A 17,756-nucleotide genomic window follows, 5' to 3' on the forward strand; every position below is an offset into this window, starting at 1 on the left:
GGCCCATAGCAGTGAGAAGTAGCTTGGCCACAGGTTCCTGTGTCCACACAGGGTTCAGGCTTCCCAGGTCTGGGTGTTGCTGGAGGCTGACGGGGCCTTCTTTCCTCCAGAGCAGGGCCCTGTGCTGGTTGAGTATAAGTTCTCATTGTCTCCACTTGAAAGACACAAAGCTCAGCAGGAGCTGATGGGAAAAAGAATGCTGTGGGCTTGCAGGGGGTGGGGAGGCTGAGAACTATGCAACCCTCCCCCTGGGAGAGAAGTAGCTCACTGAAACCTAGATGCTGTTCCCAACTCCCAACTCAGTTAAAGCATGGGAGTCCTCACTCTACTGACTTTCCTTTGTAAGGTGGCACCAGCGAGCCCCCAGCCATGGTGATTCCGAGAGGGCAGGTGGGCCGCTCGGTGGGCCATACAGTGGGCTACTTCACCATCTCCCAGCCTGTGTGATGTCCAGCAGGCTCTCCTCAGGACTGTCTCTTGGTTGGGTTTTGTGTACAGGGCCTGACTAACTGGAGACCCATGGTCACAAAGGACCAGACGGAGTTCCCTAGTCTCCCCCAGGAAGGGGCTCAGCCTCCACAGTCCGTATCCGTGCGACATCTGCAAAGGAAGCTGAAGGTCGCAGCTAAGAAGATACTCAGCCTCAGCCTCGAGAAGGAGCAGCTCCTGGAAATGGGGAACAGACTCCGAGCAGAGCAGGGCCTCCCTAAAGGTACCTGGGCAAGGCTGGTGGGCCAGGCCACACTGGGGTCATGCCAATGGAGAGGGGAAGCTGGAGCCATGGTTCTGCCACGGAGGCCAAAAGAAAAAGCTTCCTGGCTTGCTTGCCACAAGCCTGGGGCCAGAGGGAGGGCTGCAGGCAGGCTTCACAGTGGCCACTGGTGGTGGACCAGAGCCAACCAGACGCCTCAGGCACAGGGCAGGGCTTCATCTCAGCACTGGGTGTCCCTTGACCCACTGCTCTGGCCACATCTGGAAGGAACAGCCACGGAGCAGCTGAGGTCCTGTGAGGCAAGCACCAAGCGGCCCCAGGCCAGCCCTCTGCGGGTGTCCCCAGGTCTACAGACACTCGGTTGATTTCCTACAAAAAACCAAGCCATACTTGAGTCCCAGGATTTTTCGCTTGTTTGTTTTAAATGTAAAACAGCCGGGGAGAGTGGCTCATGCCTATGATCCCAGCACTCCAAAGACTGAAGCAGAAGGACCACAAATTCCAGGCAGCCTGGGCTGTGGTGTGAGAACCTATCTTAAAACCAAACACGGTCTAGAGAGGTGACTCAGTAGCTAGCAGAGTTTGAAGTGCAGATCCCAGTACCCGCTGCAGAGTCCAGGCCAAGATCAGCCAAGGAGCACAGCCCTGGGAATACAGATATATAAATGTTTATAAATATAGGCCTGTCACTACAGGCCAGGCAAAGCAGATACACGGGGCTCCTTTCCCTCCTACTCTCTCCCCTGTGTCTGCCCAGCAGTGTTCCCGGCCTCTAGAAATGTCTGTGACGTCTGCCTTTGTTCGCTTGTTTGTTTGTTTGAAGATACAGTTTTTATGTGCATTGGTGTTTTGCCTGCATGTATGTCTGTGTGAGGATGTCAGATCCCCTAGACCTGGAATTACAGACAATTGTGAGCTGCCATGTGGGTACTTGGAGTTGAAGTTGGGTCCTCTGAAAGAGCAGCCAGTGCTCTTAACTGCTGAGCCATCTCTAAAATCCCTTGGGTTTTTGTTTGTTTGTTTTATTTATTTATTTTTTTTGAGACAAGGTCTCATATAGCTCAGGTTGGCTTCAAAAGAACTCTCTATGTAGTCAAGAATGACTTGAACTTCTCAGCCTCCACCTCCACCTCCCAGGTACTGAGTTGGGTTACCAGCTTGCACTAACACACTCAAGTTTCTATGAGCTGAGGATCAAACCCAGGGCTTCACACATGCTGGGCAATCACTGCACTACGGTACATCCCTAGACCTGGTAGCTAGTGTTTTAATCCAGCACAAAGCAGACTAATTCAGGAACATGGTGAGTAAGACCAGACTGTGCTACAGGGTGAGACCCTTACATAAAAAACTGAGTCAAGGGATTAGAGCGATGACTCAGCATTTAGAGCACTTGTTGCTCTTGCAGAGAACCTGGGTTTGCTTCTAGCCCCCACCGGATGGCTCACAACCATCTATAACTTTAGTCTAATACCCTCTTCTGATCCCTTTGCACCAGGCATGTGTGTGCATACATGCAGCAAACCACTCATACACATAAATAAAATAAATACATAAATCTAAATTTAAAAAAAACACAAAACAAAAATTATAAGAAAACCTAAATGAGCTAGTCTACATCTTGGCAAAGATGCCAGCCCCTCTTTGTCTCTGTTATGTGTTGTATGTATGTCATGTGTTGTATGTATGTCTCCTGTTATGTGTTGTATGTTATGTGTTGTATGTTGTTGAAGATGCCAGCCCCTCTTTGTCTCTGTTATGTGTTGTATGTATGTCATGTGTTGTATGTATGTCTCCTGTTATGTGTTGTATGTTGTTGAAGATGCCAGCCCCTTTGTCTCCTGTTATGTGTTGTATGTATGTCATGTGTTGTATGTATGTCTCCTGTTATGTGTTGTATGTTGTTGAAGATGCCAGCCCCTCTTTGTCTCCTGTTATGTGTTGTATGTATGTCATGTGTTGTATGTATGTCTCCTGTTATGTGTTGTATGTTGTTGAAGATGCCAGCCCCTCTTTGTCTCTGTTATGTGTTGTATGTATGTCTCCTGTTATGTGTTGTATGTTGTTGAAGATGCCAGCCCCTCTTTGTCTCTGTTATGTGTTGTATGTATGTCTCCTGTTATGTGTTGTATGTATGTGTTGTATGTTGTTGAAGATGTCAGCCCCTCTTTGTCTCTGTTATGTGTTGTATGTTTGCTGTATGTTTGCCCTACCAGTCCATGTGCACACCACGTCTGTTTACGCTCAGCTCACATCCTCATCCCAAGACTTAACAGGCACACGATGTACACAGCCTGCTTTTCCTCCCAGCAGGGCATGCTGTGCCCATGGAGTCCTTAGCAAGCCGATTCCTAGAAGAGATGGAACAATGGTATCATTTATTTCTTCCTTCTTCCGGTGGCCTGTTGGTGGCGTCTGGGTTTCTCCTTGTCTGGCAGCAGCTTAGTGTCTGTCTGCCACAGCCTGCTCTCTCCACTCCTCTGGAGAGAATTAGAATCCCCCTTTGACCACAGCCCCATAAAAAGTAGGAAATCAGGATAAGTAAAGCATCTCATTGTTTTACGTGTGTATCTTCAGTTTTTGTGGGGTTTTCCCCATTCTATTTTGTTATATTTTTATTATACTTCTGATTTATCTACTAGGTATCAAGCCCAGGCCTTGTGCATGCCAGTCAAGCAATCTGCCTCTGAGCTACATCCCCAGCCCTGCTGATGAAAATGTGATTCATCATGAATGATCTGGGGAAAGCCTTCCATGCTGGCGGCAGTGATGCCTATGATCCCAGCACTCAGAAGGCCCAGGCAGGAAGGTCAGGAGTTCAAGACCAGCCATAGTCAAAAAGTTTAGTGACGGTAATGGGGCCTCAGCTAGCTTTTCCCTGTGGTTACATAGGTGTGGTTCTGCTCCCTAACACACGCCTGCACACGCTGTCAGATCTACGTGGTTAGTGATTACAATGGCATTCGGAAGCCTACTGCAGAAATACACTAATTATGAAGAAATAGCCTCAGCACAGAATCTCACCACATGGACCACTTGAATGAACTGTTACAAACCCTGTGTCCTGCTGCTGTGTATCTTCTGACCCTGGGGCAGCCTTCTTCACTTGGCCTCTGCAGACTCCACTAAAGCAGCTGCCTCCTTTGGAGGAAACCAGACTTGCATTTCAGCCTCTGAGGCTTTTCTTTTAGCTCTTGCTTTAGCAAAACCTTGTGGGCAGAGCCTTCCTCAGTCTCCATGTCTGAAAGGGATCCTGGCTCAGCTGCTGTCCAGAACCACGGCTGAGCTGGACCTAGAACTTTCGGTGTTTGGTTTTGCTTTTGAGGCAGGGTCTCACTGTGTAGCCCAGGCCAAAATCCTTCTGCCTCAGCCTCTCTCGTGCTGGAGTCACAGATAAATAAGCCAAACCTGGTTCCTGCAACCTTTTTTAGAGAAGTTTCTCACATCTCCTAAACAGGCACAGTCTGGTCCTCCTTGGAGAAGGGTCTGCCGCACACCACTGGCCACTGCTGTCTGTTGTCTTCCCCTTCTATGTTGCTCCGTGCAGCTGGGGCTGTTTGGTTTGTCTTGATAAAAGTCCATGTGTTTTTGATCTTGGGATACATTGATTTGTTTGTTTTCCATCCTCTTGGAAACCTAGCCACAGGAACTAGGAACGGCTCCGTGGTTATGTACTTGGTGAGTAAGCACGAGGACTGGGACTTGAATCCCCAGTTCCAGTGGATGTGGTGGCCAGAGACAGGGAATCCCCAGAACAAGCTAGCTATGGAGCTTGGCTGTGTCAGTGAACTCTGCCTCAAGGAATAAGGTCGATGGGCCATCAAGAATAATTTCTGAGGGGCTGGAGAGATGGCTCAGTGGTTAAGAGCATTGCCTGCTCTTCCAAAGGTGCTGAGTTCAATTCCCAGCAACCACATGGTGGCTCACAACCATCTGTAATGAGGTCTGGTGCCCTCTTCTGGCCTGCAGACATACACACAGACAGAATATTGGATACATAATAAATAAATAGATAAATAAATAAATTTAAAAATAAAATAAAAGAATAATTTTTTTTTTTGATTTTTCGAGACAGGGTTTCTCTGTAGCTTTTGGTTCCTGTCCTGGAACTAGCTCTTGTAGACCAGGCTGGTCTCGAACTCACAGAGACCCACCTGCCTCTGCCTCCCGAGTGCTGGGATTAAAGGCGTGCGCCACCACCGCCCGGCAATAAAAGAATAATTTCTGAGGTCATCCTTGGACAGATGCGTGCATTTCCACACACACATAAATAATCTTTACACACATAAGATAAAACCATGTGTACACACATGAAAGATGAAAAAACACAAACTCCAGCCTTTGTTCCTTTAAATGCTGTTCCTCTTTCTTTCTTGTCCCTGTGTACCTCGCCGTGGTAGGGTGTGTGTTTCTGTCACTTTCCAGGGCCTTCTAGAGTGGCTATTGAGTTCCTGGGGGGCCATCAGCTGCCACCTCATCTTCATTCCTTTGCTTTACTTCTTCTTCTGTGAGTTCAAGGCCAGCCTGGTCTACACAGAGGAAGTTCCAGGTGTCTCTGGTAACCATTGTCCTTATGTGAGATTGGGTGTCACGGCACATGGGAGGCCACAGGAGATGGATAACTCTGGGTCACCCTGGCCTACAGAGCAAGACCTGCTTAAAAAAAAAAAAACAAAGAGACCTCCAAGTTGTTTAGGTTAACCTAAAACAAATCAAGTTAAATGAATAAATCAAATTGTTCTTTTGCTTTTAAGATCATTCCTCCGTGAAAGAGCACAGAACCATCTGTTACAGCCCTAGCTTTAAGTTAATGCACATTAATTTTTTCCCTCTCTTTTAGGTTCTAATTTTATTTTATATGTATGAGTGTTCAGGCTGCATTTATGTCTCTGTACCATATATGTTCCTGGTGCCAGAGGAGGCCAAAAGAGGGTGTTATACATGGTTGTGAGCCACTGTGTGGGTGCTGGGACCCAAACACAGGGCCTCCTTAAGAGCAACAAGTGCTCCAAACAGCTGAGCTCTCTCTCTAGCCCCATCCACCCCCATTTTTTTAAAAAGGGGGATTTGCTGTGTTGTCCAGGCTGGCCTCCTCCTCAGCATCCAGAGCATCAGGGACTCCTGGGGGTGTGGTCTGTTGTGCGTGTGAGTGTGTAGTGTGGGGGGAGGAGTGTGTGTGCTGTGTATGTGTGTGGTGTTGAGGGTGTGGTGTGTGTATGTGTGGTGTATATGTGTGTATGTGTGGTGCATGTGTGTGTGGTGTGTATGTATGTGTGTGTGTATGTGTGGTGTGTATGTGTGTGTGTGTGGTGTGTATGTGTGAGTGTGGTGTGTATGTGTGTGTGTATGTGTGGTGTGTATGTGTGAGTGTGTGGTGTGGGGGGAGGAGTGTGTGTGTGCTGTGTATGTGTGTGGTGTTGGGGGTGTGGTGTGTGTATGTGTGGTGTATGTGTGTGTGTGTGAGTGTGTGGTGTGTATGTGGTGTGTATGTGTGTGTGAGTGTGTGGTGTGGGGGGAGGAGTGTGTGGTGTGTATGTGTGTGGTGTTGGGGGTGTGGTGTGTGTATGTGTGGTGTATGTATGTGTGTGTGAGTGTGTGGTGTGTATGTGTGGTGTGTATGTGTGTGTGAGTGTGTGGTGTGGGGGGAGGAGTGTGTGGTGTGTATGTGTGTGGTGTTGGGGGGTGTGGTGTGTGTATGTGTGGTGTATATGTGTGGTGTATATGTGTGGTGTGTGTGTGGTGTGTATATGTGTGTGTGCATGTGTGTCCTGTATAGGCAGATATGTACTTTGATGCACTGCCCCGAGGCCAATTTTAGTGACTGTTGGTAAAAATGAATCCCTCCTGCTATCTGTGCAGCTGTCTGCAGGTTAGGATTAGGCTGGGAAACCGCGTGTGTTGCTGGGCTCTGCTGGGTGGTGTGGCACCTCTCACACTTCACCTGTACTCCCCAGTTCTCGAAAGCAGAAATTGCTTTGGTTTTGAAAAGTCGTTTGCTGTTCTTGTGTTCAAGAAATCCTGTATGATGTGCATGGGGAACAACCCTTTCCTGTTCCTGTTTCCAGGGAAACTGACTCCTTGCCCACTTCCTCCCACCTCTGAGTCCCGGGACCCCCGTGAGGTGCCTTTGGACCGTGGCCTACCTTTGGGACAGCTGCAGCCACACTCAACAGCTCAGGTAACTTCTTAGACAAACTGCAGAAGACACAGGGAGAGCCTCGTCTCCAGCGCCCACCGTGGTGGGTATAGGTTCCCGTTAGACAAACTGCAGAAGACACAGGGAGAGCCTCGTCTCCAGCGCCCCCCGTGGTGCTGGTAGCATCACGCTCACACTCTTCCAGGTCCTTTGCTTTTTATTTGTTTTGCTTTTTGGAGACAGAGTCTCACTGTGTAGCCCAGGCTATCTTGAACCCCGGGTCTCCTGCTCAGCCTCCTAAGAACAGGAATTACAGAAGTGCCCGACCGTCCCTGGCTCCTGGATTTGTTTATGGCTTTAAACAATTAATCATACATATGATGTACTATAGCTTTACCCATATGGCTATCATATTTTTACTTTGTTTTGTTGGTTTGTTTCTTTGTTTTTCAAGACAGGGTTTCTCTTTGTAGCAGCCTTGGATTTGTTCTCTAGACCAGGATGGCCACTGCCTCCTGAGTGCTGGGATTAAAGGTGTGCACCACCCACACTGCCTGGCTGTTACTATATTTTTCATCTTTACCAATATAATTTTATTTAGTTTATTTCGAGACGTGGTTTCTCTGTGTAATAGTTCTGACTGTCCTGGAACTAGCTCTTGTAGACCAGGCTGGCCTCAAACTGCACCACTGCCTGGCTCAATATAAATTTTTAAATTTAATTTTTAATAAAAATGTCTTGGGACTGGAGAGATTACTTGGGAGTTATGTTGCCTTCCAGACAATCTCAGTTTGTCTCCCTGTGCCTGTGTCAGGCAGCTTATAGCCTCGGTAACCACAGCTCCAGGGGATCTATCTTAGCTTGCTTTCTATTGAAACCAAAGCAACTTGGGGAGAAAAGCGTTTAATTGGTTTACCCAATCATATCCATCATGAAGAGAAGTCAAGGCAGAAACCCAGAGGCAGAAACTGATACCAGACACGGTAGTGATGCACGCCTTTAATACCAGCACTAGGGAGGCAGAGGCAGGCGGATCTCTGTGAGTTCGAGGCCAGCCTGGTCTACAAGAGCTAGTTCCAGGACAGGAACCAAAATAAGCTACGGGGAAACCCTGTCTCAAAAAAAAAAAAAAAAAAACAAGTCTCAGTGTTTAAAATGTAAATGCTTCAGCTAGGCTTGTAGAGAACATCTTTAGTCTTTAATCCCATCACTCAGGAGGCAGAGGCAGAGGCAGGTGGCTCTCTGTAGTAGGAGACCACTTGTTTGTTTCCCAGCTGCCCAGCCCCGAAATAACCACACAGAATGCTTGTACCATTAGCTCTAACTTCTTATTGGCTAACTCCTACATCTTAATTTAACCATTTTCCATTATTTTATATTTTACCATGAGGGGGGCAAGGTTCCAACATGTCTGTCTGTGGCAGCAGCTCCATAGCTTAACTCCGCCTTCTTTCTCCCAGCATTCAGTTTCGTTTTCCCCACCTAGCTCTGCTCTACCCTATCACAGGCCCAGATCAGCTTCTTTATTAACCAATGGTATTCATGGCATACAGAGGGGAATCCCGTGTCAGCTTTCTGAATTGAAGGCTTGCTGATCTACACAGTGAGCTCCAGGACAACCACAGCTGTTACATAGAGAAACCCTATCTTGAAAAACAAAATTTTAAACACTAAAAGTTCAAATTTTTCTTTTAAAAATTCAAAGTCTATCAACTATGGGATCCTGTAAAATAAAAAAAACAAGTTAAGTACTTTCTTTTTGATCTAGAAAGACAAATATCATATGTACTCATTTATAAGTGGCTTTTAGATATAAAGAAAAAAAAAGTCTACAATTCACAATCCCAGAAAACCTAGACAACAATGAGCAACGAGCACCCTAAGAGAGACATACATGGATTTAATTTACATGGCAAGTAGAAAAAGACAAGATCTCCTGAGTAAATTGGGAGCATGGGGACCATGGGAGAGGGGAGGTGGGGAGGTTGGAGACAGGGAGGGGAGCAGAGAAAAATATATAGCTCAATAAAAACAATTAAAAAGAAAATACTCTTACTCCAAGAGTGAAGAACCTGGGTTCACAGTCAGAGCAAAGCAAAACCGAATTTCAGCAGTGCCAGTGATTGAGGCCAATGTCTGGGGTCCACTCATAACCTGACGGGCTTTAAAAGGCTTGGGAAGTTCCCCAGCTCTGCCCTGTCTGTCACACTAGCTGGTCCATAGGCTCAGGCGGCTCCAGTCCGCCCACTGCTGTCTTGGTGCTCAGGTTACACCCACTCCATTGTGAGCCACAAGAGGGGTTCCAAAGATTCTAACAAATCACCACATAAGTGGGGTCACTGATCAATCGGGGAAGCCTTGTTTTTCCTGAGCCCCAAGCAGGGGCAGAAGAGGGGTTCATAAGCACAAAAATCACAGATACTTGTTGCCAAGTTACAGTTACATTTTTCACCAATCGGGAGTCAAAGGTTAGGGGCTTTCTCTATGCCTTCCACTATTGTCAACCGCCACACAATGCAAGCCTTTCAGTCCAGCCAACCAGACTGATTTGTTCCTTCTGTTGTTAGGAACAGCCATGATGTTTCTAGAGAACTGAAGGTGCATAACAATTATTTCTGTGGTTTAAGGAGGAGGCAGTGGGCCACCGGAGAGTTCTCAGCTCTCCTAGGGCTTCGGATCCTGAACTTTATTTCGCCCTACATGTAAATTGGAGTCTGAAGTCGGAATGGCTGCGCTTAGCTGCCTGCTCCCTGCGGCCATCCCACAGCCCCTGCATCTCTGATAGTGACCTTTTCTGGCCTGTTTCAGGTCATCAGGCCTCAGCGGCTCCTCTGACAGCTCCAGCCCTAAAGCTTTCATTGCTTTTGAGGCAGCAATTCACCAATGGCTTCCCCGCCCTCTCACAGGGTCAAGCCTCCTCAACACTCTATGACCCCTTTAATCCTGCAGCTTCGTGCTGCCCAAACCAGTCCTATGTGGAAGATTTTTACACATTACCAAGTTTCCTGCCAGCCACTGAGCCTGAGCCATCGCGTCTGTGTGCTAACCCATAGGAAACAATTTCCCAAAAGATCAGGTTTCTCCATGTAGCCCTGTAGACCAGGCTGGCCTTGAAGTCAGAGATCTGCCTGCCTCTGCCACCTGAGTGCAGGGACGGGACCACTGCCTGGTCCTGGTCTCTTCATCACAGCTGAGCCAGAATAAATAAAATAAATAAAGCAAAGGTTTTACCTCAGAGGCACTGATCTCTTCTTAGTCACAGCTGATCCTAAGCCCCAACTAAAGAAAAAACAGAGATTCTTAATTCAAAGAATTGCATGAATGTCCCTGGTAGTCTTTGAAGGACTCTCAGATTTCCAAACCTCTGTCATTGCTCTGAGCATGCCTACCTCCCAAGTTCCCACAGCAGCTCCTTAAGCTCTGAGAACTCAAAGGCTTTTCCAGCCCAAAGTTCCAAACCCCTTCCACAGTTATCTCAAAGCAACATGGCGAGGTCTGTTACAGCAATAGCACTGTCCTGGCACTAAGTCCTGCCAGTTTGCTTTCTATTGCTGTGATAAACCATGACAGAAAGTAAGTTGGAGAGGAAAAGGTTTATTTGACTTTCATGTCTCAATCACAGTCTTTCACGAAAGAAGGAAATTGGAGCGGTAACCTGGAGCTAGAAACTGCAGAAGGGAGCAGGGCAGTGGTGGCGCACACCTTTAAACCCAGGACTCGGGAGGCAGATGCAGGTGGATCTCAGTGAGTCTGAGGCCAGGTTGGTCTGCAGAGCAAGTTCCAGGACTGCCTATCTACACACAGAAACCCTGTCTCCGAAAACAAAAGATAAAAAATAAAAAAAAAGAAAGAAAGGAAAGGAAGGAAGGAAGAAAGGAAGGAAGAAAAAAGAAACTAAAGCAGAGGCTGTGGAGAAACGCTGATTGTTTAGTTTGTTCCCAGACCTTACTCAGTGTTCTTTCACGTTCTTCTGTCAGAGGTGGTGCTCTCCACAGTGGGCTGCCCCCCCCCCCGTATCAACCATTAATTAAAGAAAAGAAACCCTCAGCCGTTTCTACAGGCCAGTCTAATGGAGGCGTTTCCTACAGGCCAGTCTAATGGAGGCATTTCCTACAGGCCAGTCTAATGGAGGCGTTTTCTAGAGGCCGGACTAATGGAGGTGTTTTCTATAGGCCAGTCTAATAGAGGCATTTTCTCAGCCGCGCTCCCTCTTCCCAGATGGCTCTAGCTTGTGTAACGGTGGCAGAAAACTGCGCAGCACAGGGTCCAGTGCCCATGCACACAGGGCATATGCACCCATAAGTACAGACACACAAATAAAAATAAATCTTTAAAACCTTCTTATAATTTTTTTTTTGAGACAAAGTTTCTCTGTAGCTGAGAAGGGCCTGGAACAATTTAGACCGGGCTGGCCTCACAAAGCTCTGTCTGCCTTTACCTCCCAAGTGCTGGGATTAAAGGCCTGCTCTGCCACACCCAACTTTTAAATTTTCTTACAGCCAGACGTAGTGGTTATGGTCAAGGATTGGGGTGTAGCTCAGTTGTAGAGCACTCGTGTAGCGTGTGCCTGAGGCCCTGGGTTCCTACCCTAACGTTAAAAGGTCAACTCCAGCCATTTTAATCCTTTGCCCTGATGGAGATTTTTCCATCACTCAAAGAAGTACCTTCTTCTGGTGTGGTGGCGCGCACCTTTACTCCCAGCATTTAGGAGGCAGAAACTGTCAGATTGCTGTGAGTTGGAGGCCAGCCTGTGCGTTTCAGGCCATTCAAGGCTGCATAGTAAGACCCTGTCTCAAACAAACAAGAAGTTCTGTCTGCAGCTTTTACCCAGAACAGCATCATGACCTGCAAGCTATCCATCCTTGGGCCTTCCAGTGTCCAGCACCGTTCACTCCCACCTTTAGCTGAGGTTGGGGGTAGGAGGTCTTCTAAGAGCCGAGGTCTTGTGTCTCTGCCCCAGGAATGTTCATTCCACCTCGTCCTTCCCACAAGCTAATCCAGTTCCAGCAAACCTATACCTTGGAGCTGTGTGTGCATAGTGGAGACAGTCTTGCAGTCCTCCTGCCTGGGCTCCTAAAGTGCTAGGATTACAGGCCACCAGTCAGGACCAGCTGGGGTTTTTTTGCAATCTCAGTACTGATTCATATTTGTTGAATGACTGCAAATTGTGTCCTCCCAGAAGGAATCTGCAATTTGTCTTTTCAGTTCACTTAAAATAAGTTAAAAGAATAGTGATGGTTTTGCCCTGGGGTGATGTGGATTCTAAGTTTATTCCCAGCCTGGTGGGAAGAGCCAGCTCTGGGTCAGGGAGTGACATGCTGACCACCACTGGGGAGGCTGCTGAGCCTGTGCGGCATGGTAGGGGCAAGGGCATAGCTAAAAGGTAAAAAAGAATATTGGGACATCAAAAAAAAAATCATCAAGGCTTAGGCCTGAGCAGCTGGGTGGGGAAGCAGGGCCGGGGGACAAGCTGGAGGTGGTCCTTCTCGTTCACACCTGCGGCCAGCCCGAGGCCACACACACAAAGCACAGAGCAAGGACAGAGCAAGGCCACCCATGAAAGAGGCCTGGGGAGAAGAGCCGAGCAGCGGAGGTCAGCTGTTTGGTCCAAGAAGAAACTGAGCTGGACTGGCCGAAGAAAGTAGGGCAGGCACAGGTGTTTCCCCAGTAGACCACGCTCCCCGTGGAGGAAACCATAAAGGAAGCATTGAGAAGGGTGGCTGAGCCCAGAAAGGAGGCCTGGCTCAGAGCAGAAGGGCGCTGCTCCCTGTCCCACCACCTCCTCCAGACCTTCCATGACCACACAGGCACGCACACGCTCCCAAGTGCGCTCCTGCTCCTGACCTACCAAAGGCCGTCTGCAATGGCCAGTTTTCACCCTAACCGGGTGGGAATTCTCAATCACTTGCGCTAGTCAGTCAGTGCTCAAACTGCAAACAGGTATTGTCAGACTCAGTAAACAAGGCTGCCGTCCATGGCAATAAGACACGCCTGTTATCTGACGACTTCTCATGTAAAACTACATTTGCTTATTACACATACTGAAATAATTTAAAACTCTAGACAAGAAGCCGGGCACAGTGGTTCTTACCAACACTGGAGGCTGTGGCAAGAGGGTGGAGATTTAAAGCCAGCTTGGGCCATATACTGAAGCCCTGCCTTAAAATGAAGAAGAAAACAAGAAAGAAAGAAACAAGCGAAAGACAGCTGGAGAGATGACTCAGTGTTAGGAGCTCTGACCCCTCTTCCCGGTCTCTTAGGTTTGATTCCCAGCACCCACATGGCAGCTCACAGCCATCTGTAACTCCAGTCACAGGGAATCTCATGCCCTCTTCTGGCCTCTGTGCACACTAGGCATGAGCACACACGCAGACAAAACACCTATGCTCATTATAGGAAAGCAGAGGTCAGTGATGGAGCTCAGAACCACTGCCAGCCAGAGCTCTAAGTTAAGCCCAAGAGTGTGTGGGCTGGGTGTGCTCACTACTGTGTCCGCTGGAGACAGCCGGTGCCCACTGCTCTGAGCTCTACAAAGGCCCAGCCGCTTTTTCCTTCCTGTTTTCTTCCACAATTCCTTTCACACCATGTATGTGGTTCTCCTTGATGCCCCCCCCCCCTTTTCCCGTTGACTTGTCTGCAGAGCGTGGATGGAAGCAAACACTCAGACTGTGTGATGGGCAGAGTTATCCAGTCAGGGACCAGACTGCCCTGGTCTTGGGGAAGAGACTTCTGCTTGGAATTCACAGCTTCCTTCCCTAAGTGTGAGAAGCACTTAGGTCAACTGGAGGAAGCTGACTAAATTTGTTCTACGTAGTAAAACAAGCAGGGCCGTCACCAAATGAAGAGTCCCTAGTCCCAGGGTTTGGGGAATGTTTCTTCCTAATCTCGTGGGGAAGCTCCTATGCAAAGATATCAGTTCCTGAATTTCTCTTGACTTTTCATGGCAGGACCCCAGGCACACCAAGAGAAAATGTGTTTCTGGATACTCAGGGAAAGATCAAAAACACTCCGCCCACGCGGTCAGCAAAAGCAGCACCACACGAGGCTCCCAGGCGGGCATGGCACCAAGGCCTGCTCAGGTACAGCCACATTCTGGGGTGCGGTGTTTTCTGGGGGTGTTTATGGGAGCTGGAGTGTAATCATAGGTTTCTGTGGGTATTGGGATATGACTGAGCTTGGTGTCCCCACACACTCGAGTGTGGAAATTGTGGGAACTTGAAGACTCTGTGCACCTTAGGAAAGGTCTCACCCCTGTGTGTCTGCCATGGATTTCCCACTGGGTACTTCATTGCAGAGTGACGGGGCAAGGGAGGGACAGACACCAGGACAGCCCTTGTACATTTACCCCGCCCTTCACATTCTGGTAGGAACTACCGCCTTCAAGGTTCTGTCCCCACACCTCTATCCTGGACTCACTTGGGCTTCAGACACTCAGCTGCCTTCCAGGGACCCATCCCCATCTTGAGGAGGGTCCTGGTCTCCTTTATGAACTTCCCAGGGCTGAAGAGAGGGTAGCTATCAAAGACAACTGTCCTCCTAACTTTCACAGAGACAGCACAGAGTCCCCACAGAGACCTGGAAGTCAGCGCATCAGAAAGAAAACAGGTCCCCAAAGCTGCCAGCACAGGCTCACGAAGTCCCCGAGGAAAGTGACCACCACAGGTCATCTTCGCTGGCCAGCAGTTCCCTGCAGGACACCTGGAAGCTGTTGGACCTGGGATCCAGCCTTTCGGGAGTCCCCTCTCAGGACGATTCAGCTGCAGCAGGTAGGAGAGCTGCTTCCTGACTAACAGAGTGGGTACCAAAGGGAGCGGGAACAGCAGGCCGCCATGTTCTCAAGTGACTTCTCTCCGCCCTTTCGATCTCCTAGGCCCGCATACCTTAGTTCTTGTGGGGAGCCAGAGTGTCCCACACCATGATCATAGAGCCCTGCTGGTCAGGAATCATGTCGCACGCCGTGTCCCCAGGGCTCCTTAGGAGAGAGTGCTCTGCTTCTCTAGAAGAGCCAGCGATGGTCGCGGTGAAATTATTAGGAAAACTTCTCTAAAGGCTCTCTTTGGGGGAACTATTTGAGATGACACCAAGCAAAAAGGGTGGAGGGAGGAAAAGTGATTTCAAAATCTAAGCCAGACAAAATGAACAAAAAGCCTGGCATGGTTGTGCACACCTTCATTCCCAGTACTCAGGAGGCAGAAGCAGACAGAGCTCAGTGAGTTTGAGGCCAGTCTGCTCTACAGAGTGAGTTCCAGGACAGCCAGGGCTACATAGAGAGACCCTGACTCAAAAAGGGAAAAAAAAGTCATAGTCAGTGACATCATGTTGGGGTATAAGAGTTCCACAATCGCCCAAAAGGGAGTATAGCAAAGGTTTATTTATCTGGGGATAAACTCACAGAAAGGGGGCAATAGCAGTTCTCTGCATGCCCTGAGAACTGGAACCGAATCCAGCTTCCAAGAGGCCCATGCACGCTTTTCATCTGCATTGATAATACATGAGACCACGTCCAGAGTGGATCAACTATAAACTGATTGGCCCATTAGCTCAGGCTTCTTATTAACTCTTAAAACTTATATTAGTCCATTATTCTTGTCTATGTTTGCCACGTGGCTTGGTACCTTTTTCAAAGAGGCAGTTACATCTTGCTTGTTCTGTGGCACACCAAGATTTCCTCTTCCCAGAATTCTCCTGTTCTCATTAACCTGCCTCTACTTCCTGTCTGGTTGTCCCACCTATACTTCCTGCCTGGCTGCTGGCCAATCAGTGTTTTATTAAAATACAATTGACAGGCTACAAACCATTGTTCCACAGCACTCCCTCCCCTCCTTTTTTTAAGGAACAAGAACTCTGAATCTAATATTCTTTGTTTAGCTTTTCTCCTGACCATTATCCATAAAAACTTGTAACCAACATTCTAAACAAAGGAAAATATCCATAGTCCATTTTTGGGAAATGTGGACGTAGTATTCCAAGCTACTTCCTGCTGATTGGGGGTGATGATAATCTTATGGGGACTTAAAGAAAATTTATAATTATCATCAAGTCCTGACTGTAGTATCCTGTGAGTCTTGATCATCTCAGGCAGCAGTCTTGAATCTGTTCTGGATATAGAACTCTGACATCTGGGCCATCTGTTCCTACTGGAGATTTCTCAGGGGGTCTTCCTTGAAGTGGATCAGTATCTTAAAGGCTGTTGGCTGAAGGGTCCCACAGCAGTGACAGAGAATGAGTCTGGTGTCCATCTGGTGTGAGCCCTGGTCACAGTCTGCTCCACTGGATAATTATGTTCTGGTGTGTTCTCACAATTGTTTTTCAGTCATTTCCAGTCCTTTGCCAGTACAAATAAGATGATGTAAATAAATGTCCCAGCACTCAGACTTAGGAGGCAGAAACAGAAAGATCTCTGAGAACTCAAGGCCAGCCTAGCCTACAAAGGAAGTTCCAGAACAGCCAAGGCTACACAGTGAGACTCCATTCAAGAAACAAAACAAGAAAATAGATCCAAGAAAGAAGGACCAAGGAAGAAAGGGCTCTCAGGAAGCCTAGCAAATCACACACAGAATATTGAAACCCACACCCAGAAAGTTATAATGCTACCAGCACCAAAGGAGGTGGGTATGGGTCTGGGTGAGTGCAGGTACCCAGGAGGCCAGAGGCATTGGATCCCCTTGGAACTGAAGCTACAAGAAGGTTATAAGATGCCCAAAGTGGGTGCTGGGAACTGAACCCAGGTCCTCTTGAAAAGCACTTACCTGCTGAGCCATCTCTCCAGCACCAGGGCGTCCTTTTGAATGAGGTAGCAGTGGACAGAGTAACCAGACTTCTCACCACGGGGAGCTGAGAGGCCGCACAGACAGGCCCGCTGCCCTGGGGAAGGGTGGGAGTGCGCTCAGTGACAGAATGACAAAGCCTGAGCAACGTCACCACCAGCTGCCTCTCACCTGAAATAAGCTCATAGTTACCCAAATACAAATGTGTGTGGTTTGGCAACCACACATCTGTCCCTCCTCATCTGTGCATCTCAGCACAAAAGCAGAAGAGCCACACAGAGTCCTGACAGGCAGCAGACACGGCTGGTGTGTGCAAAACTTACAGAAGCAAGTGGCAGTAACCCTGTTCCTTAAACTAGATTACTTAAATTATCTTGTTTTTATTGTCCTTTCAACTATGTATATTACGTGCGCTTAATGTTTTTGTTGTTTGTTTTATTTTGTTTTGTGTTTTTGAGACTGTGTCTCACTGGTGTTTCTGTCTGGCCCTGAATTTCCAGTGATATCCCAGGTGCTAGGATTACAAGAATTACGGGAACCACACCTTGGTTGCTGTAAAGAGTGAGGAAGTGGTCAGCCCCACAGGTGCATCAAGGATCACATAGAGAAGTGAGAAGTGACCCTGTAGCCCTGGTTAGCCTGAAACTTGCCCCAGTCTTCCTGCCTCTGCCCCTCGGTGCTAGGATTATAAACACGAGCCATTATGCCCACAACCCCTGAGTTTTGCCTGGTGTACATCACTGCTGGCTTGAAGGGGGGTCTCAGTGGGATGAGGACTTTAGTCTTCTGGCTGAGTGGCTTCAGCAGAGAGTGGTATGGACAACTCGGAAGAGCAGTCAGGAGGCCGCAGCTCAGGGAGGGGTGAAGCAGAAGCCTGTGCAGGCTTCTATCCCCTCCACATACCCTGACTTCTATCCCCCCCACATACCCTGACTTCTATCCCCCCCACATACCCTGACTTCTATCCCCCCCACATACCCTGACTTCTATCCCCTCCACATACCCTGACTTCTATCCCCCCCACATACCCTGACTTCTATCCCCCCACACACCCTGACTTCTATCCCACACACACACCTACCCACCCGCAAGCTAGGTTTCCTCTCTCACCTTCACTCTTGCAGAAGCCTCAAGGCTGTCT

At 48.3% G+C, this 17,756-nt stretch overlaps 1 protein-coding gene across 2 annotated transcripts in view; it reads left to right on the top strand.

Moving 5' to 3' along the window:
- Ccdc57 (coiled-coil domain containing 57) overlaps positions 1 to 17,756 on the top strand; it is a 99,306-nt gene that overhangs the window by 57,001 nt on the left and 24,549 nt on the right. For both annotated transcript variants that reach the window (XM_075989767.1, XM_075989768.1), the window contains 4 exons: positions 499 to 712; positions 6,778 to 6,890; positions 13,796 to 13,927; positions 14,398 to 14,614. In XM_075989767.1, coding sequence (XP_075845882.1) covers positions 499 to 712; positions 6,778 to 6,890; positions 13,796 to 13,927; positions 14,398 to 14,614 — 676 coding nt within the window. The remainder of the gene's footprint in view (positions 1 to 498; positions 713 to 6,777; positions 6,891 to 13,795; positions 13,928 to 14,397; positions 14,615 to 17,756) is intronic.

This window comes from Microtus pennsylvanicus, chromosome 11, assembly GCF_037038515.1.
Source record: "Microtus pennsylvanicus isolate mMicPen1 chromosome 11, mMicPen1.hap1, whole genome shotgun sequence".
Taxonomy (NCBI): Eukaryota; Metazoa; Chordata; class Mammalia; order Rodentia; family Cricetidae; genus Microtus; species Microtus pennsylvanicus.